The 22523-nt window shown below is 38.9% G+C and overlaps 2 protein-coding genes and 1 long non-coding RNA gene across 5 annotated transcripts; 2 read left to right on the top strand and 1 right to left on the bottom strand.

Annotated features, from left to right (window-relative positions):
* Positions 1 to 525: 525 nt before the first annotated feature.
* LOC110052900 (uncharacterized) lies at positions 526 to 9845 on the bottom strand. Of its 3 annotated transcripts, XR_016208249.1 has the most exons (8): positions 9784 to 9845; positions 6477 to 6565; positions 5439 to 5524; positions 3936 to 4009; positions 3308 to 3444; positions 2656 to 2746; positions 1832 to 1866; positions 526 to 941 (listed from the first exon to the last, which is right to left on the bottom strand). It is a non-coding gene; the product is annotated as an uncharacterized LOC110052900 (long non-coding RNA). The 3 variants fall into 3 exon arrangements; XR_016208250.1 differs by lacking the exons at positions 526 to 941; positions 3308 to 3444 and having other exon boundaries at positions 1476 to 1866; XR_016208251.1 differs by lacking the exons at positions 526 to 941; positions 3308 to 3444 and having other exon boundaries at positions 1476 to 1866; positions 2656 to 2735.
* A 14-nt stretch (positions 9846 to 9859) lies between these two features.
* LOC149109149 (uncharacterized) lies at positions 9860 to 17990 on the top strand. Its single transcript, XM_089293157.1, has 8 exons — positions 9860 to 11489; positions 11592 to 11681; positions 14930 to 15091; positions 15563 to 15652; positions 15805 to 15833; positions 16318 to 16428; positions 16532 to 16627; positions 16927 to 17990. Exons 1-8 carry the CDS (start codon positions 11346 to 11348, stop codon positions 17792 to 17794), a joined length of 1590 nt encoding a protein of 529 aa, XP_089149283.1. The 5' UTR covers positions 9860 to 11345; the 3' UTR covers positions 17795 to 17990.
* Positions 17761 to 20547, top strand: LOC149109148 (uncharacterized). Its single transcript, XM_089293154.1, has one exon. It carries the CDS (start codon positions 17830 to 17832, stop codon positions 19630 to 19632), a length of 1803 nt encoding a protein of 600 aa, XP_089149280.1. The 5' UTR covers positions 17761 to 17829; the 3' UTR covers positions 19633 to 20547.
* The last annotated feature ends 1976 nt before the right edge of the window (positions 20548 to 22523 follow it).

The following is a 22523-nucleotide window of genomic DNA, read 5'->3' as shown; positions in this document are numbered from 1 at the left end:
TAAAATAGCTAGTGGTGGTTTTATTGCGTACATTTTTTTTTAGTACTGTTAAAAATATAACTTCTATTGGCTTTTTAATAATAATTCAATTAAAATTCATTACAAACAATTTGAATGAGTAAACAAAATAAAAAAAATTGGGCTTTTAAAAGGGCCTGGTAACTAGTCAATATGTAGGCTATCTCTTTTACTATTTTTTGACTATGTAGGGTTGCCAAAAAGAAAAAAAATTCTGCGCTTTTGAACGAAGTCTAGCCAGAAATCAAGCATATAGTTTGACTTTTGATAGGAAAAATCCTACATAGTGCAAGATTTTTTCCGCCAAAAGTCTCAGTATATGTTTAACTCCAAACCAGACACCATTTAAAATTGCAGACTTTTTTTTCTAAGGACACTTTTCCACTAAAAGACTTAGTTTCTTTTCGATTTTTTTCTTGGCCCTTTTAAAAGCGCAATCAATTCAATACCTCCTTGAAAACTAAAAAGATTTCACAAATTTGGGAAATAGATACTAGACAAATAGACTGCAATTTCAACGAGTTTAATAGCGAGACTTCCAGGCTGAAAATTCGAGTTGCAAAAAGTAATCCAGGTAATGCTTCGATTCTACCTTAAATTTTAAGGCTGCAAACTTGAAATAGAATTCAGGGCTTCCTTGAAAACTAGCAAGATACATGTACAAGACAGCTTGGTAGAGATACTGGACAATTTGACAGTAATTTCACTGTCTTCTGTTGAGTTTTGTGTTATAAAACCACCTAATACGAGCTCCGCCCTAACAATCTCTCGCGAGAAACTCCATCGAGATGAACCTTGTCGTGTAAATCTACCTTACTCTTAAAACGTAATCCGCTGAAAAAAAACATCTAAACGAAGTTCTTTGCTTTCCTTTGCTTCCTTCTCCATGTTAATGTCGCTACATGTACACTTGAGTTGGCAGCCTGAAACAGAGATAAATAAAACGTCCAATTAACAATGGGTATAATGAGACACAAAGAACAAAATATACATACTGTGCAGTGTATACTCGACTAAAGTTTACAAGTTAATTCTCTCATCGGGAATGCGCTTGTCGTTTGGTCACATCATCATCACATCATCATCATCAGAGAACAGTACACGGAGCTTACATAATGATACTAAGAACTGTAAGAACAACAACAACAAAAATAAATAGCACCGGCTAATTTCGAACCCGTGACCTCCGCGATACCGGTGCGATGCTCTACCAACTGAGCTATGAAGCCACACATTGGGAGCGAGGTCAATTGATTGAGTTCATGTCTTCCCGTGAGGAGTGAAATGATGTAAAGTTTACATGAAATATTTCATATATGAACTGCGGTTATAGATGACAGTGAAGAATGATCATCGCAGTTAATTTTCCAATTTAAGCAACTGGAAAGAAGAAGCCTGAAAAAAATCAGGGCTTCAACGGGATTCGAATCCCGTTGAAACCTTGATTTTTTTCAGGCTTCTTCTTTCCAGTTGCTTAAATTGGAAAATTAACTGCGATGATCATTCTTCACTGTCATCTATAACCGCAGTTCATATATGAAATATTTCATATAAACTTTACATCATTTCACTCCTCACGGGAAGACATGAACTCAATTAATTGACCTCGCTCCCAATGTGTGGCTTCATAGCTCAGTTGGTAGAGCATCGCACCGGTATCGCGGAGGTCACGGGTTCGAATCCCGTTGAAGCCCTGATTTTTTTCAGGCTTCTTCTTTCCAGTTGCTTAAATTGGAAAATTAACTGCGATGATCATTCTGCACTGTCATCTATAACCGCAGTTCATATATGAAATATTTCATATAAACTTTACATCACAGCTTCTTTTGTTTCTTCTCTGTTTTGTATCTAGAAAGAATAAGAAAATATGTTAACCTTTATAACATCCTTTATCTCTTAATTTCATTAACTAAAATGTAAAGCGCTTATGAATATTTTATATAATTAGCGCTGTATAAATTTTATTATTATTATTATTATTATTATTATTATTATTATTATTATCATTATTAACTACACAATTAAAATAAACCATTTTTTTCATTTCAGCCCTACAGGGGCATATTTCATCAATGAAGGTAAGGTTAAGTCTGCATCAGTCCAAGTGATTTAAACCAACACAGTGTATCCAGGTCTTTGTTGCATTAAGTGATGGGGCAGATGGGATGCTAGTCTGTCACAGGGTTAGCACCCAGTATTAAATTCACCCAGTATCCATTTTTACATCAACAATTGTAGGTACTCAGACATTGTAGTACAAGGGACCTAAGGAATTGTGTAGTTCCAGAAAATATCCATACCTCTGCCAAAGAGGGGATTTTGTCTTAGACTGCCCACCCCTCTGGAAATTCCAATTAATTAATTCGTATATTTCTTTAAATTTTTTGGTCTTACAGAACCCCGCTCCCCCAGCCACCAGGAAATTCCAATCCCTTCTGTGGGGAAGTATCGATATTTTCTGGAACTGCAAATTTCTAATACACTCTACCCCTGAAGGGCTACTCGAGGTATATGGCCACATAATGGCTGGCTGAATGGTTGAATGGTAGTGAAACAATAACATCTCTATTTGTTTTCATTTTCAAAATTATTCTTAGTACATGACACCAAACACTAATAAAACTGTTCGTAACTGACCTACTATGGGATCCAATGTCTCAATTTGATTCTCTCGAGTCTCAGCACATAGCTCTTTTCCTTGCTTCTTTGTTTTGTATCTAGTAAGAAACTGCAAATGTTTTAACCTTAGTTTAGGGAATTCCTTGATCTCTTAAGTTTTACAAAGAAGTCATTTTTTTAAATTTTCAACCCTACAAGGAGAAGTTTGACAATGAAGGTGAGGTAAAGTCTATATCAGACCAAGTAATCCAAACTACCATATTTTATCACAGTTTCTGTAGCATCAATTGATATAGTATCTTTCTATTCCCCTAGCCCCCCCAACTTAAATGGGGTGCCCGCCTATTGCAGGGTTAGCCCAAGTATGAAATTCATTAAGTACCCATTTGTATATCTGGGTGGAAGGAGGCACTGTGAGAGTAACATGTCATGTCCAAGAACACAATCCAGTACAATAGCTAGGGATCCATATTCGCAGTCACCTGGTCATCCTTGACAACTACAAAATTTTAGGGACAACCAAAACAATAGGAAAATGCGTCTGCTAAATGAGTTAAGTTTGACTCTACCGGAATAAAAGCAGTTCTTAAATTTGCTTATGAGTGTACTGCATTCTGACCACTTGTCATCCATTTGGAACTTTTAAAAAAACAGCTCTAGAAAGACCTACAGCTTGCTTTTGTGATAAAATCATCAATTTGGTCTGCTACATTGTATCTTGGATGATGTGGTATTCTCCACAAATGAAATTATTGCAGGCTCAATTTTCATTTTGTCAACCGCTGATGCTCCACACTGCATCTGCATCTGCAAAAACACAAGGTGCGATCGCATCAGCTGTCTTGATCAGGAAATGGCATTTAGTAATGTTAACACTTTGGAAAAACAAGTCAAAATTAATACAGGCAGGAAGAGTGAGAGTGGTCCTCTCAGCCTTCATGGCGGTCGAAGAGGCCTTAGTTTTCATTTGAACCTGGATTGTCTGTGTCCACCGACAGCCACAACTACAGACATGATGTACTGGAAAACTGGTCATGTGAAAAACATACAAATTTAACATCAACTTTTCCTTTACATGCTGTTCTGATACCATTCTTCCCTATTGAAGGGGCAAATAAAATTTTGCCACGGCAAATATGTCATCTGACATACTTGCCTGGCTGAGAAAAAACCAATATGGATCCCTGAATGGCTGAACATCTCTACTGTTTGAATTTTCTGCCTGCATTGTGTGCTATTATTCCTTGTACAGGTAACATCGAGTAACTCACAGATGACCCCTCCAACCAAATGCTCACCTGATATGGAATCTACTGCCTCAATATGAGTCTTTCTCCACATGATTCTCAGCACACAGCTTTCTGGTTTGTATCTAGTAAGAAATGGGAACTGTTTTAATAACCTTGATATAACAGCCTTGAACTCTTAAGTTTTACACACTACACAATTAAAAATAAGTCATCAGATTTTTAAAGTTTTAACCCTACTAGGATGAGTTTGGACTATGAAAGTAAGGTTAAGTCTGCATCAGGCCACCACGTGATCTAAACCACCACAGCTTAACCCAGTCTCTGTTGCATTAAGGGAAATTGAGTGTTCTACTCTTCCCCTTGGATGAGATTCTCTCTGTTTCTCAGCACTACACAATTTAAAAAATTAATCAGAGTTTCAACCCTACAGGGGCAAGGTTTGACAATGATGAGATGGGATGAAATGCAAGTCTGTAGCAGGGTCAGCACCCAGATACTAACCCCAGTACCTGTTTGTACACATAGATGGAAAGACGCAGTGTTTCAGCCAGAAAATTTTACTTGAGGGCCACAGTGACCCCAGAAGACCTTTTTAGGGGCCAATTTTTTAGGGAAGGGGTCAATAAATAATAAATGCAAATTTTTGGTCGCCAGATACTAGTATGATGGATCCATGCATTACAAGAGAACAGTCCATAGGCATACATGACTCAGTCAATGATCAGTCAATGATCAAGGGTTTGCAATGCATTAAAGGGCGACTTCAAACATGGTCAGCCATTTAGAAGTTTTCCGATGTGAGAGAATCATTACAGGAAAGCAAAAGGATGGATTGATTTCTTGTCTTATGTTGAATGTTTTAGAAGCAAAGATTTTCAATATGATTTTCTAGAAGGACATAATGTGTGACAAAATAACCATTATTGATCGTCAACACAGAGAAATGTAGTTGCCATTAATGGCGACTTAACCAGAAGTTTTGGTCACTGAGAATGAAATGTCAGTCTCATTGGCAACCATATCGGCCGCAATTTCAAGCCCTGGGATGGCTTTCAAAATACTATGCCTGTGTTAAGCCTACAGCCTTGTAAAAGGGAAGGGCCAAATTGGGCCATTTTTGTTTTTCTGGAGGCCATATGATTTATCTGGTTGCAACGTGGGATTCCCGTAATGGCAGGGTCTGGTAAAAACACTGAGGAGGTAGTGTGAGGGCAAAGTGTTTTGCCAAGAACACAACACAGAGACCCTAACCAGTGGCTCAAGCCCAGACTTGTTGATCTGCAGTCCACTGTGCTCAACATTAGATTACTGTGTCCCTCCTGCAATAAAAGAATACTCGACCAAAATAATGGAACTTGAGGCACAGCAGTTTTAAGGAATTTTTGTAAACCCTAACCTTGAAGGGCTAAGGTGTAGTATTGCCACATAACTTGCCATTTCTTGAAATAACTGAACAGTGAAAGTCAAACATTAACTTGTTTAAATTTTCCCACCTGCATTGTGCACTGTCATGCCTAGAACATGAAACCAAACACAAAGAAATTGACTCACTTATTATAGAATCCAATGTTTCAACATGATTCTTTCTCCTCTCAAGTCTCGGCACATACTTTCATTGTTGCTTCTCTGTTTTGTATCTAGTAAGAAACAGGAAATGTTTTAACCTTAATGACACCCTTAATCTCTTAAGCAGGAGTTTCATTAACGTTTTTAGCAGGAGGGCAACTGGTTTTCACAGGCGGGCAAAACTATTTGAACTGAACTTTTTTTGTAAGAAAAACTTTCCTCTAGATGGTCAAACCAGTCAAGCAAAATCGTCTCCACAGCCGGTTAATTTGCCTGCTGCCTGGCCCTTAATGGAACCCCTGCTTACGTTTTACAAACTACACCATTAAAAATGAGTCTTCAGGTTATTTTTTTTTAAAGTTTCAACCCTACTAGGGAAGAGGTAGAATCTGTGTCAGGCTGAGCGATCCAAAACACCGCAGCTTACGCTGGTTTTGGAAGCATAAAGTGATAAAAAGTATTTCTCCTCTTCCCCACCCCCTAGATGGAATGCTAGTCTGTTGCATGGTCAGCCCCCAGCATTGAATTCACTAAGTACCAACTGTACACCTGATTGGTGAGAGGCATTGCACAAGTGCCTTGCCCAAGAACAAACCAAAGACTGCTTGATGTGTAGTCCATTGCCCTAACCATTAGACCATCGTGTCTCTTCAATTTCTATAATAAGGAACTATAACTAAATAGCATAAAGCTAAATGGTTAAGGAAAGGCCTTGTGAGTCCCATGGTGCAACAAGGACAAATGATGAAGTGGTCAAAGTAGTACTGAATATACACACAGTGGAAAGAAATTGGTCCCTCCCTCCCTCATCAACAAGAGTGCCCCAAGCACAGCTAGGTTATCTTACGACTCGCATACGTGTTACAAAAGATTCTTGAAATAGCTGAACAACATTGAAACAACCACTTCCCCATTCATTTCATTTCTGCCCATATTGTGTGTTATTATTCCTAGTACAGGTAGCAAAAGTAATAATATTTATAACCACTCCAACCAAACACAGAGAAATCATGACTCACGTACCTCATATGGGATCTAAATGTCTCAAAGTGAATTTTTTACATATATTAGTCCCGGTAGGTAGGCTAATTTGGTGCTTCTCTGTTTTCTATCTGGTAAGAAATAGGAAAGGTTTCAAAAGTATTCAACACCTCTAAGCACAGAAAAAACTGCAAATATGAAACAACAGGCAGCAGTCTTAAGATGAATAGTGGAACAACAGGACAGGGCAAACTTTGTTTATAGCAAGCAGATAGCAACAACTACTCAATAGGTTCCCCCAATGAAGGCTGTGGTCTAAGAAAAATATTATTACGAGGAGCCCTAAGGTTCCTATAACCATGAAATCCTGGATGCCCAGTACTTTAGCTTATATAAAAAAATTGAGTTCTGTTAGTTGCCCCAAGGCAAAAGTTAGTCGCCTGTGGCACTCATGCACTTCTAGAGCACAGTCTGACCTGCCCAATAATTTGCTTTACCAATAATCTTGTCAACTGAATGCAGGATGTGAATACTGGGGAGATAAATAAGGCTTATATAACCGCCATGCAACTAGAATCTGCCTATCCGACAGACAAACTGCTGAGAAACTGTTTCTACTACAGGGCTGTCAATAAGGGCTGGTAGCCAGCCAAAACAGCTAGCTTCTAGCCAATCTTCAGCCATCTACTTACACCTCACCTGACAATTAATTTTATCCAAATACCAAAAGTCGAAATTAGCTACTTGGACACAATCATGTGATCTTGCACTGTTTATGTGTCAAATAAGTATGCTGATAAAAATGAATGACAGGCCAAACACAATTCCTATTGGTCAAGATAGGAAAACTTTGACCTTCAAAGCTCTGTTCTAACGAGAACATTTTTAAAAGATCTCCCTTTTCTGAATGAAAGCAGGGGGAGGGGGGGTCTCTATAGATCTCCCTTAGCAGAGGCTGATTTTGTATTAAATGCCGTTTACTCATAAGAATGTTTTTAAGATTAGGTACAGATGGGCGATATTCTGTAACAAACAGTAAAATTCTTTTGCGCGTTTTTGGTTTATTTTGTAGAGCCGACATTCTTTTGCTAAATTTAATTTCTGAGAGAGTGTTTTCTAAAAGGTTATCTGGATAACCTCTGTAGCGTAATCTGCGTTTGAATTGCATAACGTTTTCTTCAAATGTAGCTTTTGAAGAGTTGGTTCTCAGAAGTTTTAAGGCTTCGCCTTTAATAAAGCCCTTCCTGATGCCTGGAGGGTGGCAGGAGGTGAAGTGTGTGTATTGGAAAGTTTCTGTCGGTTTGAAGTGCATGCGCATGTCGAGAATGGATTCCTTCTTAAATCTTTTGCCCTTATAGACGCATGTATCCAGGAAAGTTATTTCTGTATCTGAAATTTCAGCTGTGAATTTTATGGTCGGATGATAGCTATTTGCTAGCTCTATAAACGTGTTTATTTCCTCCTTGTTTATGTTCCATAGAGAAAAGACATCATTGATATATCTTTTCCAAGTGAGCAGCTTTAAGTGGCTGCAGTTAATGATTTCTGTTTCTACCACGGCCATGAAAATGTTGGCAAAAGAGACTGCAATTTTTGTATCCATTGTGGTACCGTGTGTTTGAAGATAATTTTTGCTGTTAAAATGGAGAGAGTACCGGTATTAATGGTGTAGGGGTCATTGGCTGTCAAAAAAAATTCTCTTTTTCTCAAAGTAATTGTCAGCCAAAATGTTATTCAAGAGACTTAGAGCAAAAACTTATTTATGTATGATTCCTGTGTTGTCATTTTGGCTGTGCTTGACGATAAATGGTAAGATTTTGGGTTACAACGTGATTTTACTAATGTTATGAGTCAAAGAATTAATAAGGTCATATCCTAAAGATCTTAACTTATAATTTACTCTCTAGAAGTCAACACTTCATACACAACAAAGCACATAGCAATAATTGCTTATTAATAATTATTATGACATTCCTCATCAGACTGCAGCCACATGAACACACTCTGTAACTATGATTACTAATAGTAATATTATGAATATAATATAGGGCTAGTCTAAAACTGAACCTGTATTCAGGGATTTGTAAGAATTTGATTAGAAGAGGGGTGCATTGGGATTTTCGGTTTTGCGGTTTTGGCTATTTTTTAGATCAGTTTTTTGGTTTTTGTGCCAAAAGACTTTGGTTTTTCGGTTTCGGTGTTCATTGCGGTTTGCGGATTTTTCATTTTTTAGCATCTGGTTTTCGGTTTTCGTAAAAAATACTAGCAGTTTTTCAGTTTTGGTATCCGATGTGGCTTTTGGTTTTTCCTATTTTGTCCTATTTGGGTTCTGGTTTCTCTTTGATTTGAGTGGCAATTGATCTCGAATAGCTGCAAAACGCCAAAGCTCTTGAGAGGAATGCGTGACGAACTAAATGTCACAGTAGGGGATCACACGTCTGGAATGACACCCAAGACTTTGACCTCACAGACCAGGGCGATTATTTGGTCAGTTTCCAATGTGCCTCCTGCGCCAGCAACGGAAGAAGCAATTGTGGATTGTGTTGCATTTTTTTCACAAGGAGGGGCAAGGTGGCGAGAATTTTCGAAAGGAAAACACGTTTAGATGTAAAGTGAAGAGAGAAGAGAGAAGCCTGCAGAAGCTAAAAGTTACTAAAAGATACGAAGGCTTCAGTCACGTCCATGGCATTCACAAATACTTTGATAGTGTAGTTTGCCCTGTATGCCCCACTTGTCACCATTGTATCGGTTTTTGACGGTTTTGTATGGGGTTTTTGGTTTTGGGCAAGTTTTTTTGGCAGTTTTGCAGTTTTGGATGATTTTTCTTCAGTCTTGCGGTTTCTAATATACCCCAATGCCCCCCTCTTAGAAAGATAACATCGATCAACAAATTCACAGGGAGTTTCATTACGGACCAGGCACCAGGCAAATTGACCAGCTGTAAGAATGATTTTGCCTGCCTGGTTTGACTATCTAGAGGAAGGTTTTCCTTCTAAAGAAGTTCAGTTCAAAAAGTTTTGCCTGCCTGTGGAAATAAAGTTACCAGTTGCCCTCCTGCAGAAGACGTTAATCAAAGTCCTGCAATTGAGCTTCCAACTGGGTTCAAAAATATGTATTTGGCTATTTGCTCTTGGACAGAACAATCTGGTGATTTACTGGCTTAGACTAATGAACTGTTTCAAAATGTTATTGCCATGTGCTCAAATTCGCCTTCTAAAAACGCTTCCTCTCACTTGCATTAACGTCTGCAAGTTACTTTTCAATTTGACGGAATGAGTCTTACCTATAACAACATAAGAACAAGCCACAGAAGGGCAAATAAAAATAGAAAAATTCCAAAATGTCTCACCTTGCAAGGAACAACCCCGCCATATTTTCGAAAGCATCATGCTTCTGGACACGTGATCTTAGGGGTGTGGACAAAACCTGGGCCTAGGCCCATGGGCTAGCCCATGGGCTAGCCCATGGGCCAGCCTATGGGCTACCCTGTGGGCTACCCTATGGGCTACCCCCGTAAATTTTTATTTTTTTTTAATTTTTATTTTTTTAAAATTTTTTTTCAGACTGTTGTTATTATTATTAATTATTAATTAATAAATTATAATAAATAATTCAAGGTTATCGATATTAAGTCGAAACATCTTCGGATTTTCCTCGGCAATCTTCGGCAAACTTCGGAAGTCTTCGGAAAAGTTTGGAAAAGTTCGGAAAATGATTGGACAACATTTTGAAAATCTTCGGAAATCTTCGGAAAACAGTCGGAGATGTACGGAAAATCGTCAAAAACTTTGTTATTGGCTTGGAGATATGAAATGTATCTTGCACACTCGAAGATAATTTCATATTTCTGTACAACCATGTAATATCCTCTATAGTCCTCTATATATTATCATTAATTACTGCATAAGGAAAGCTTGAACCAACAGCAGGGTTTTTTTTCCGGGGTCCCAACTTATCAATGAACTATCGAGTGTTTGCCTTGGTAGCCTCAACGAACCTCGTATTTATTGTAGAGAAGTTGATTTAAGTCCTTTGTAGTGGAAGTACAGCTGTAAGATGTTAAAGATAGTACATTAGTACTGTGTTTATACTGGCTTAAATAGCCGATCTGTCATCGATCACGATAACCATCAAATTGAATTGCGGCCAAAGAAAAAGAAAAGCTGTTGTAGTCCTCACGTTTTATTTTATTGTTTTTGAGCTGCAAACTCAGGTCTCAAGATTTCAGCGGCTCTTGCTTTTGCAACACCTCAAGAAGTCGAGCCCAATTTCTCTTTAAAATACAATGCGCGCTGGACATGCAAAAACATGGCAAGTTAAACCAAGAAACCAATTCTGGTTTAAATCCCTTTAACCAAGAAATTTCGTTGATTACATTGTCCTAGTGGTTGGTCCGGATTTGGCAAAGAAGGAGACCAGATTGATAGTTAGGTAAAAAACGTGGAAACAATGAAAACGTGATCGAATGAGACTGACGCAATCTGGTCACCACGGGATGTGAAATACTATGCGACCGCAAGCGGGTATATCTGTCATCTCAACCTTGGTTACTGACCTTAACCATGCCTGAGGGTTAAATAGTACTAAATAATTTGTTAACTTTCTATTTTCTCGGGCGGCGTTTTCCGTGGAATTAGTTGGCGTTCACACGCACAAAATATTTACCTATGTAAGTTAACTCCAATACCTCGATAAAATGCTCAAGCGTAAACACAGCATAAGTCTCTCAATGAATGAGCAACTGACAGGCAGTGTTCTGCTTTTTTTCAAAATTTCCTAAGGAAACAAGACAGTTTCAGTTGACACCATGTTATTCCGATTGCTTATGTAACATAATAGCACACAACGTGACTAACACAAAGCTTCGCTTCGGATAGACTTTACTTGCAAAGTTTTTTATAATTTTGGAAAATGGATTCTTCATCCGAAGACAAATCGCCTCTTTCGTACGCTAGTATTGTCAGGGGATGCCCTTCTCCAAGTGAGAAATGGTCCGAGTACCAAAAAGAAGGGAATGCAGAGGCCACAGCAATTGCTTTACTCCAGTCTTGCCAGGTACATAAGTTTGTTACCATTTGATTTTATTTGTTAATACAAAAGTCTTCCACGAAAAATTATCTAGTGACCCACTTCGTCAACACTTTTTTCTACTTTCAGTCTGGTGGAACGAGTGATCAGAGTGACTCTGGCGAGAGCTTGAAGTTGACGAAGCCTACACCAGGATTTGGAAACTGTCCACGTGGAAAGGTCAGTTCTATTAGCCATTTCTCAGAAAATGTTTTGTTTGTTATCGCGCAACTTATCCCTTTATTTTTGAATAGCAAAATCAAACTTCCGAATGATTCTTTCCTTTATGGGTTCGTGAAATCATTTGTTTTAGAAAACCATCGTGTCCGCTCATGCCGGCCGGCCCAGCGTGTCCAATCTGTTTCGATATCCCGCGATATGCATCAGTTATAATCGATTATATCAATTTTTAGTTTATTTCTTTATTTAATAATGGTTTCGGATACATTAGCGCGCTGCGATTAAGTAGAATTTTTCCGTCCGTTAGTAAAGAGATCAAATACTCAATTAGAACTTCAATTGCTTCTTTACATCTAAATATGTCAAAAATGCAAGAAACGTGATTTAATTGTGTCATCAAAACCATTCCAGTGTTTCCTGGAAAAAACTTTAGTCGAACAAATCATTTCTGAATTTACACGCGCCTTTTCTTCGCAGAAACCTAATTCCGCAAAAATGGGAGCGGCAAATTTCACGAAAAAATCTCTCTCAAAAAAAATAATCAAAACAAACAGACAAACAAATCAGGATTAAACCCAGTTGACATGTTACGTTTACGACATTGCTGTATGATTCGGCGATAGAGAAGGTTAACTTATAGCAATTAAATGGTGTTGGTGAGTTTTATGGTGCCGGTAGTCGGCAATACTGCCGATACGCCAAAGCCCCTGGGGTTACTACCCTTTAAAAGGAGTTTTGGGAGGGTTCCCACGGAACGAAAAAAAAAACTTGACCCCGACTGAGCTACGAGGCCAGTACGGGAGCAGGTCGGGGTAATTTAGATAGTGAAGCTTAACTTGTAAACTGCCTTTATGGTTATAAGTGTTTTGTTTTGTTTTATCTTGCTTCGCTTATTTGTAAGCGCTGCTCTTTCTCTTTCTCTGCACGTTGTTGATTTTTTTTTCGCATATTCCCTGTTTTGTCGGTGAGCTACTGGGGCCCGCTCCTTTTTTACGAAATTCCTGCATCCCGCGTTTTTAAATGGCTTTTTCCAAATCTCGTTTCTTAGAATTTTGAACTTACGTGTGCAGAAAAAGTAGTAAATTTCATACCTCGGTAAGATGCAAGAGTACAATTGAAATTTGCAGGAACAGTTTTTACCGCGTCTTACATTGTATCTTCTGAAATAGACTCCACGTGCTCGCCCGGTTGATTTGCGTTCGCTGCTTGAACGTCCATTTTGTTGATTACTTTTAAAGCTGTACATGGTCTTGCTCCAGCCTACATAAGTGAACTTATTTCCGTTAGAGAATCTGCTGGAAGACATTACCTGCGTTCCAACAATGGTTTACGCCTTAATTATAGCCCATGTAAATCGCTCGCTACGCTTGGGGATCGCTCTTTTCATGTGGCCGCCCCTAAATTATGGAACGATCTTCCAAGTGAAATAAGAAACATGGCATCAGTACAAAGCTTCAAGAAAGCCATCAAGACCTTTTTATTTTCTAAAGCTTTTTAATTGTGAATTGTAAATTTTAAATTTTTAGCTTTATATTGTAATGCGCAATTGAAAATTTTTTAATTGATAATTGCGCAATATAAGTTAATTATTTATTATTATTATTTATTATTTACGTTGTGACGACTTCCTGAATTCTTGACGGAATGCTAACAGTCCCGAAATTTTAGTTTATTCCACTCCTCGGAGCGCAGTCAAATCCCAAATCCCGTCAAGATATTTTGCGTTCTCTTTAATCACGCAATGTATGTTGGTAAAATCCCGCATCCCGAAAATTCTTGGCTTGCACGTGACGTCATCGTTATCTTAAACCCAAAATTAATGAGCCAATAATGTTTTTATCCCCATTAGCCACGAGAGGGGGTAAATTGATATTTGTGTACACCTTTTCAGCTGAGTAGCCTGCTTCATCTGGAAACCAGCGCAGTTTTAATTTCAGAGTTGTGGCGGTACGTGACATAAAGCTGCGAACGCGTTCGTCAAAAAAACATATTCTTATCTCGTGATATTTAGCCATTTTAGAAGTTAAAGTATTAGGAATAGTGCTTGTGCAAATGCCTATTTCTTCAGTACAGATAAACAGTCGTCTAGATAGCCAAAGTAGGTTAAAGATGATTACACTATTTTGCGGCCGCCATGTTGGTGTACCACAATGGTACACCAATATGGCTGCTCCATACTGTGCTCTATAAATTTGTCCAAAATATTTCGACCAATATCTGAAGTTACGAAAAACACACAGACTTCAAACTTGGAGAAGTGACTTCTTTATTAATCTCCCATAATAACACAATTTCTCGACTTTATCTATCGAATGGTTTTCGAATTATTTTTTTATTCTGTTTTATTGCGTGACAGTGCAAGCCAAGAATACCCTTGTCCAGACCCTGAAAGTGGGGGTGGGTGTGGGAAAAGGGGTAGGGGTATTAAATAATCTAAAAGTGGAGCTCACCTGTTATTTAGTTTGCCCTTTTTGTAAATCCGAATATTTACTGACGGTTAACAGAAAAATATACGAATGGAGCCCACGATCCAATGCAAACCATTACTTAGTCAGCGGTAAACTTCAAGTAGTAGCAAATCGAGAAAAATAGGGTCACACGTGTGGGTAAAAATGATATCCACACGTCTGATATCATTTTTGACCAATCAGCTCGCAGAGTTTGCCATGTTTCAATGCTCAATGAAGCTAAATAAGTCGATATTAAGTCGAAACATCTTCGGATCTTCCTCGGCAATCTTCGGTAATCTTCGGAAACCTTCGGAAATTTTCGGAAAATGTTTGGAATGACTCGTAAAACCTTCGGACAGCATTTTGAAAATTTTCGGAAATCTTCGGAAAATGGTTGAAAATCTTTGGAAAATTGTCAGAAACGTCGTAGTAGGTTTATATAATAAACAGAGCATTACATGGTTGCTTTGAGACATGGAATTTATCTTCTCGTGTTCAAATCCGATATCTCCGCGCAACTATGTATTATCATCTAGTAATGACATGGATGTCGAATATCAACGATGTAAGCTGCCGTTAACCTTCATAAGCAATCTATTTCTGAAGTATGGAAGCCTTCTACTCAATATCAAAAAAAGAAAGTAAAGTGTTCTCAAAATTCAAGGAAGTGTCAAAGAGATTTAATGCTCTCGTCTGGCTTCAATTCTTTGATGTTACGGTTTTCATAGGGTAAAACGACAAAGGCACGGGTGACAATAAATACCACAAGCACTAAAACTTATGACTTATTTATTTCAGCCTCTTTCTCCTGTCACAATCTGCATCGATGCCTCACCAGCTAAAAAAAGAAAAGGAAAGGAAGTGAAGAGCAAGAGTAAAAATAAAAACTCCAAAGTTGCTCCTGCGCATGAAGAGAATTGCATTTTAATATCAAGTGGGGAATCTGACAGTGATGAACAGGTTGGTTTTATGACGTAACCCTTTTACAGCCCATGCACATCCAGGGGCTTTTGTGTGCGTGTCCGTTTGTTTTGGAATGGTTCATTTGATGAATTAAGTGTACTCTTGGACTGGCAAATCACAGTTCCTGTTCTCTATCGATTCCTAAGGCTAAGGCTAAGATGCATCATGCCAATAGGTGGGTTTCACTGTCACGCCAACGTCACGCCGAGAAAAAAATAAATCTAAAACTATTAAGTCAACTATTACAGGTTGTAGAAAACGAATATATAAACAACTTGTCCAAGCGTCAGGTCTGTACGTTATTCCGTACTCGAGTTATCCGTCAAAATGATTCACAGAAACTTAGAGAGCACAGTATGGAAACGCCTTATAAGAGTGCAACTGCTAGAACTCCAACATGGTATTCCGTTTGTATGTTGATTAGCCGAATTGTCAGTATAACCATGCTATAATTGTATCCATTTTCAGCATGCGATAAATCTGAGCCGGATCTCAGCTTACACAGAAAGCAGAGTGAGACGCAAGGAGAGTTCAAGAGGAGGTCCTAGCAAAATTAAGGTAGCCTTTGGAGTTTGAGTGACGCCAGTTTGATGATACCTTGTTTCGACTGCTATCTAGTGACCATAACATGGATGTTATAAAATTACTGAACGATTGTGCTCTTCGTAAGAATTATCCCATTTATATTTATTTTATCTTTTACCTCTTAGGGACAAGGCTCTTCTGACGCTGCATCGATGTAAGTTTTATAGAAACTAAGGTCTCATCTATTTAAATTACTTTCATGTCAGTGGCTTCAGACATTAACCCTCGGACGTACAAGCAAATCCATACTCCCACGTCGTACAGGAGGAGAGTGGAGGCCCCCCCCCCCCCCCGCTCATAGGGTTTTCATAAGGTTTTACCTCTTTTAGGGCACAGTAGCACGTCTATTGGGACGTAATTTTTTGTTGGTTTTGACGTCATATGACGCCACATGACGTCATTAGAGCTGCCATCTTGGATCCACCAGTCTTTAATCCTATTTCAAAACTTCGAAAAACTTCAGGGGGGGTAGCATCCCCATGGCCAGATAGCATCCCCGCTTGTACGTCCCGTGGGTTAATATGAATTTGCTTTTATCATCCACGAAATTGAATTACGAGTTGAAATGTGTGGGATTTTAAAATGTGTAATGGAAATTAACTGAAGAGAGTGTTATAAAAATTTCAATTTATCTGCAGTTCCAAACAGCGTAAATACAAGGAGAGACAGGGAGAGGCCACACCCAAGGGCAATGTGATCGTAGATGCAGATGAAGATGATACTGAAGAGGGATCTGACGCGGAAAAGCTGTGAGTTCATTGACTGATAAAACCATCAGAAAAAGTCATTCATAGGTCATTGCCTACCTCGATTGTAGCTGTTATATTTATTTATTGCCCTTTTCCTTTTTAGTACAGAAACTGTTACAGATAAAAATCTACCCAAAGGTCAGCTGCAGATGTCGGAAAGTGGCCAATCGGAAGAAAATGTTGACGTTGAAGAAAACAGGTAAACATTTTTTTTACTAGACGACGAGCTCAGTAGCTTTGATAACTGTTTTCTATCAGTGTCAGACTATAGAGTTTGATTGGCCCCCTGTGGCTGCCTTTGTTTATTAACCAATCAGGATGCCGCGTTTGTTTTTTGCACTGAATTTCCTCATTTCTGCATTGAATTTACTAAAGACTGCATTTCTCTAAGCCAATCAGATTCGAGAAATTTCTGGATGTATATTATTAGTAGATTAATACTGAAAAAGTATACTCAATATACACCATTCATTTTTTCTTTTTTGTTTCACTCCACAGCATTAAAAGTGAAGTCTCTAAATCAGAGAATGTCAGATTTTACTTGGGCAGAAAATCGCTACCGAGTTTACCAAACAGTCTCCTCGACAAGACTGGGTCTAATGATTCAGTTGTTCCGCTTTTGCTTAACGCTGAGCAATATTACAAGGAATATATTGCAACCTCAAATCCCGTTGGAATTAAGCACAACGTCCGATTTTTGATTAATCTTGATGCGCTCGAACACGGTGAAGACTTGCTGTCGGACGATCTTGGCTCTTGGGTTCAAACCAAGATCAAAAAAAAGTGGTACGACACAAGATGCGATAAGACAGGAAAAGTGGAGAAAGTGGTTAAAATTGGAGACAACTCCGATGCCTTATTAGTGTGCCGCCGGCCATTTGTCAATGCTAGTGACAGAAGTCTGCACAAAACAATCGTTGATGTGACCCATCCAGATGGGAAACATCACAACATTGTTTTCGTCAAATACGAATTCGTTGGTGCACCTGAGCATGAGGTAAAGGTCAAGCAACACGGCAACGAGAAATCGTGCAGTATCCCCTATTTAAGAACTTATAAGAGTACACGCAACCGTCTAGAAAAACCTGCGAAGGAAAAAGGCAAAGGCCTAAAGAGAGCTGTCCACGAGGTCGTAACCGAAGTTGGAGACCTTGAAAACTGTAATTCCATCGGAGCTTTACCAAGAAATGAAAGACAGGCAAAATATCTGAAATCAAAGGACGCTAGAGGACGTATTGCTGATCCCATTTTGGCGATCACTGAGAAAATGAAAACGGAAGAAAAAAAATTTGTTAGGTGTTACAGCCTTGACAATGAATCGCCCAAGTTATTTTGTTTAGCGATGAACAGGTTGAAGACATTGTAAACTTCTGCTGTAACGAGGTTGACGGACACACGTCTATGTTGTACGTAGATGTCACTTTTAAACTCGGACCTTTTTTTGTTTTGGTCACAACATATCGAAACACAACTCTATTTACGAAACGCAGTAATCCACCAACCTGCCCAGTGATGCTTGGCCCTGTAATGTTGTGTATGTTAAAAGATAAATCTACGTACCTGACCTTGTTTCAAAAGCTCTCCGCTCAAGTACCTGGCTTGCAAGTCAGCCTAAAGGGTTATTGCACTGATTCAGAAGAAGCGCTGCGACAAGCTCTAGCCCAAGTTTTCCCAAGTTCGGTGTCATTGTTGTGTAAAGTTCACGCTCAAAGAAACATCGAGGACAAATGTCGCAAACTGCGATTGTCACAATCATTCACGAATGATATCATAAATGATATTTTTGGCAGTGGTGGCTTGGTTTTTGCCAGTTCTTATGAAGAATACAACTCAACGTTGGATGTTTTAACTAAGAAATGGGACGAACAGGAATTTTCAGAATCACCTGATGAGCCTTGTTTTTCAAAGTATTTCAGGCGATATAAGGCAGACGAAATATGGAATCATGTCAGCGCCAAAGCATCAAGCGACGCTGGGTTTGGAGACGAAGTGCAGACAAACAACATCCCGGAATCTGCAAACGCGTTTGTTAAACGTTGGCAGGACTTCGTAGCCACTGACATGGCCGCTTTCGTTGACGATTTGAAAGGGCTTATTGAGAAACAGCGCCGTGATGTTCAGCGGACTTTGCTGGGGCTTTCTAGTCCGTATATCTTAAGGCCCGAATATCAAAACTCCGTCAAAGACAATTCTAATTTCTTTGACGAACAACCTGGTACTCGCGATCTCGCCTCCAGCAATTTAAAGGTTGTGGTCGATCCAGTAAATTTCAAGAAAGTCTACAGCCACCGCCCTGCCCCGCCCCAAACTCAGCTCAACAAAAATTATACCATCGACTTACACGCTCTCTCCGATTTTTTCGCGGAGAAAGATTTAAAATTGCTCACCGAAAAAGTACAGAGGCTTTGCCAGGAAAAGGGTGTTCGTGAGGGTTTTGAGCAAAATTGTTTTCTGGTGAGAAGTCAGTCCTCGCAAACGCCCCACACAGTGAAAGCAGTTGCTAACTCTGGATACCTATGTGATAGCAACTGCTTGGGCTTCAAGGCCAGAAAACTTTGTGCCCACACAATGGCAGTAGCAGTGCGTAACAAAAACGTTTCAGGGTATTTCAAATGGTACAGAAATCAAGAAAAGAAAGACAACTTGACCGCATTGACAACATTTGCGGTGAACAAGAATGCGGGCGCTAAAAAGCCCACAAGAAAGCGTCGCAACAAGTCACCCGACGTCATGACTTCCAGTAAGGCAAAACAGAACACAAATGCAAAGACCCTGGGAGAAGTAGTAACATCCCAGCAGTATACAGCTGAAGCGTCTTCCAACCCCCTTCGCATAACCATTCGAAAGAACAGCAAACCGGCAAAGCCCGCTGTACGGCCAACGATCACTACTCCGTTTGAACTGATCGAACTCAGTTCTCGGATCAAAAAGTGTGCCGCGGGATGCAATGGTAACATCAGGGATGGGCCAGACCACTTCACCCGGGGAGAAATTGATGAGCAGTATTGCATCCGACACAAGGAGCATGATTTCGTCTGGATCGAAAGCCAAGGAAAGTACAAGAAGACTTTCGAAAATAAGCATTACCACGTTTATGCCAATTGTATAAAAGCAAGGAATCCTCACTTCGACCCTAGCAAAGTGAGCATTCAATGCAGTTTAGAAAGTGACGAAATCAAACTTTTACAGCAAAGACTTTATTAACTGTGTTTATGGTACTCTTCAGATGTCGGCAGTTGTCAGCATTTTATTTTTTAAATTGTTTGTCAGTTATTTTAGTTTCGTAGACTTTCCCTTACTTAAAAATGTCACAAGAAAAGTTGATCAGATTAATATGTAATGACTTTTACATTATATATGCTTTTGAGTTTACATGCGTCTGGCTCTTGGTGAGTGTTGCTTTGGTGGTAGCAGCATCAGTTTCTTGTGTGTTACAAATCGTTATAGATTTGCAAAAGCGCCAAATTTTGCAGCATAGCAGATATTATGCATATAAAGCGAGATAAGAGTCACGAGCGAACTTGACACCAAATCAAAACAGGGGCTTGACGGGATGGGATAAGAGGGGAGGGGTGGGTTGGGAAGGGAGGCGGTTGTCGTCCCCTAACACTCGATGGTGTGTGCGGGTGGGCGAGAGGAGCTTAGCGTGACTACAAAAGTAACCGCTACGTGCACGTGGTAGACTAATCTTTGAACCTGCAATGGTTTCTGCAGCACGCGAGAAAAACGTGACGTCAATGCACAAAAATCAGACATTCAAACTGCAACAAGCTATAAAATGGCATCGAAGGAAACTTAGAAAAAATTCGAGTCCAAGATGACATTTGAACCCACGACCCTCCGCGACTGCTGTATGTTAGAAACAAATTTCACAAATACGACTATTTAGGTCATCTAATACCAAAAAAAAACTGAAAGCTCACGGACCTCTCGAATTTGCAGTTTAGGATTTAAAGACGTCACATGAAAACCGTCACTTGCTGTTGCCTCCACGTCGCCTTTTTTTTTAGATTCAGACCACTTCTCACATGCAAAAGGATATCCAATAACAACAAAAGCGTACAAAACTGGCAAATTGTCCTCGGCAGCCAGAGCTATTTTGTATCACCCATCAGAAAATTATACTGTTTGGCGTTGTGCCATTAATTAATTTTTGGTTTCTGAACAGGCGTTCTTTCGGCTCATACCGCAATCTTTTAAGTAGTTCTTTGACTGATAGGCTTATCCCTGGGAACGAAAGATTGCGTGACGAGCTAGAGAGGAGGTAGGAGTAAATAAATTAGTATTCGTAATAAGTATTTACATATGTTAGTATAGGTAAACACCCAATTACAGCTTTTTGAAAAACTCACAAGTGCAAATTAATTCAAATTGAACGAAAAAAACTGTATGTATGATTACTTATTAGTAATATAAACATGAAAAACGTTGAGCCCGCGATTCAATGGCAAAAGTAACTTGGTCAGCAGTCAGCTTAAAAAGACACATGAACTGGATGAGGTGCACAGCTAAGACCGCGATATGGTCATGTGATACTGGTCAGCGGATACCTTGTTTTGACAGCTGTCAATTGACAATGTTGACATTAGGAAATTTCCCGTTTTATTATATAAACATCAGTGAAATACCAGGAAATCTTTTGCGCGAAAAAGTCATCTTTCACACGTGAAAATAACATGTTATTTTCACAAGTGAAGATATCGATTTCGAAACATTTTCTGACAAGTTTGCCCTGTTTCAATGCTGAATGAGCCAAAGAAAGTTGATATTAAGTCGAAACATCTTCGGATCTTCCTCGGCAATCTTTGGCAATCTTCGGCAATCTTCGGATATCTTCGGAGAAGTTCGGAAAATGTTCGGAAATATTCGTACGACCTTCGGGCAACATTTTGAGAATCTTCGGAAATCTTCGGAAAATCGTCAAAAACATCATAATTAGTAGGTTTATATAATAAACAGAATATTACTTGGTTGCTTGGAGATATGAAATTTATCTTCTCGTGTTCAAATCGATATCCCACTTGTTCGCTGCGCTCACTCGTGAGATATCGATTTGAACACTCGAAGATAAATTTCATATCTCCGCGCAACCATGTAATATCCTCTATGTTTTTTCAGGCAAACGTATTCCAGAAGAATGATGTGTAATTTGCACTGGTGTTACACTTTTTGTTACAGCTGAATTGCACTGCTCTTAGACAATCAAAATCGAGTATTTTATCACAATATAACAATTAATTATTGATATTAATAATAATTAATGATAATATATAGAGGATATTACATGGTTGTGCGGAAATATGAAATTATCTTCGAGTGTGCAAGATACATTTCATATCTCCAAGCAACTAATAACAAGGTTTTTGACGATTTTCCGTATATCTCCGACTGTTTTCTGAAGACTTCCGAAGATTGCCGAAGATTGCCGAGGAAAATCCGAAGATGTTTCAACTTAATATCGATAACCTTGGGCTTATTCAGCATTGTGAGACGTTTCACGTCTGAAGATATGCTTTTTTCGTGCGCAAGATTTCCTAGTATTTCATTTCATAAATTATTTATTATAATTTATTAATTAATAATTAATAATAATAACAACAGTCTGAAAAAAAATTTAAAAAAAATAAAAATTAAAAAAAAATAAAAATTTACGGGGGTAGCCCATAGGGTAGCCCACAGGGTAGCCCATAGGCTGGCCCATGGGCTAGCCCATGGGCCTAGGCCCAGGTTTTGTCCACACCCTGATCTTAGATTGCGCTGTTAGTGTACGATGGGATACTCGACCGGATGTTGACATCACATCATTGTGTGGACAGATTTTGACCTCTATTCAAGACTGGCAGCTTAGTTTATCTTCAAGTTATTAACGGAATATTTATGCGAAGCCAGTCATAAAATTAAAGTTCGCTGAATGCGGTCTTTCAAATGTCAAAGACAGAAAACTCAAGATTACTACTTTTAGTAATGCATGGAACAATTCAATGTTACCTGAAAACAGGCACAATAGACTTCTTCTGATTCTTGTGACTGTCTTTGTCATTTTCCCATAAATTGACTTTCGCTAAATTATAATGGTAAAGCTATAGAATTTTTAA

The sequence above is a fragment of the Orbicella faveolata genome, unplaced genomic scaffold (genome assembly GCF_042242905.1).
Source record: "Orbicella faveolata isolate gen_17 unplaced genomic scaffold, um_ofav_v1 contig_25, whole genome shotgun sequence".
Lineage (NCBI taxonomy): Eukaryota > Metazoa > Cnidaria > Anthozoa > Scleractinia > Merulinidae > Orbicella > Orbicella faveolata.
This window is presented reverse-complemented; position numbering and strand designations above follow the sequence as displayed.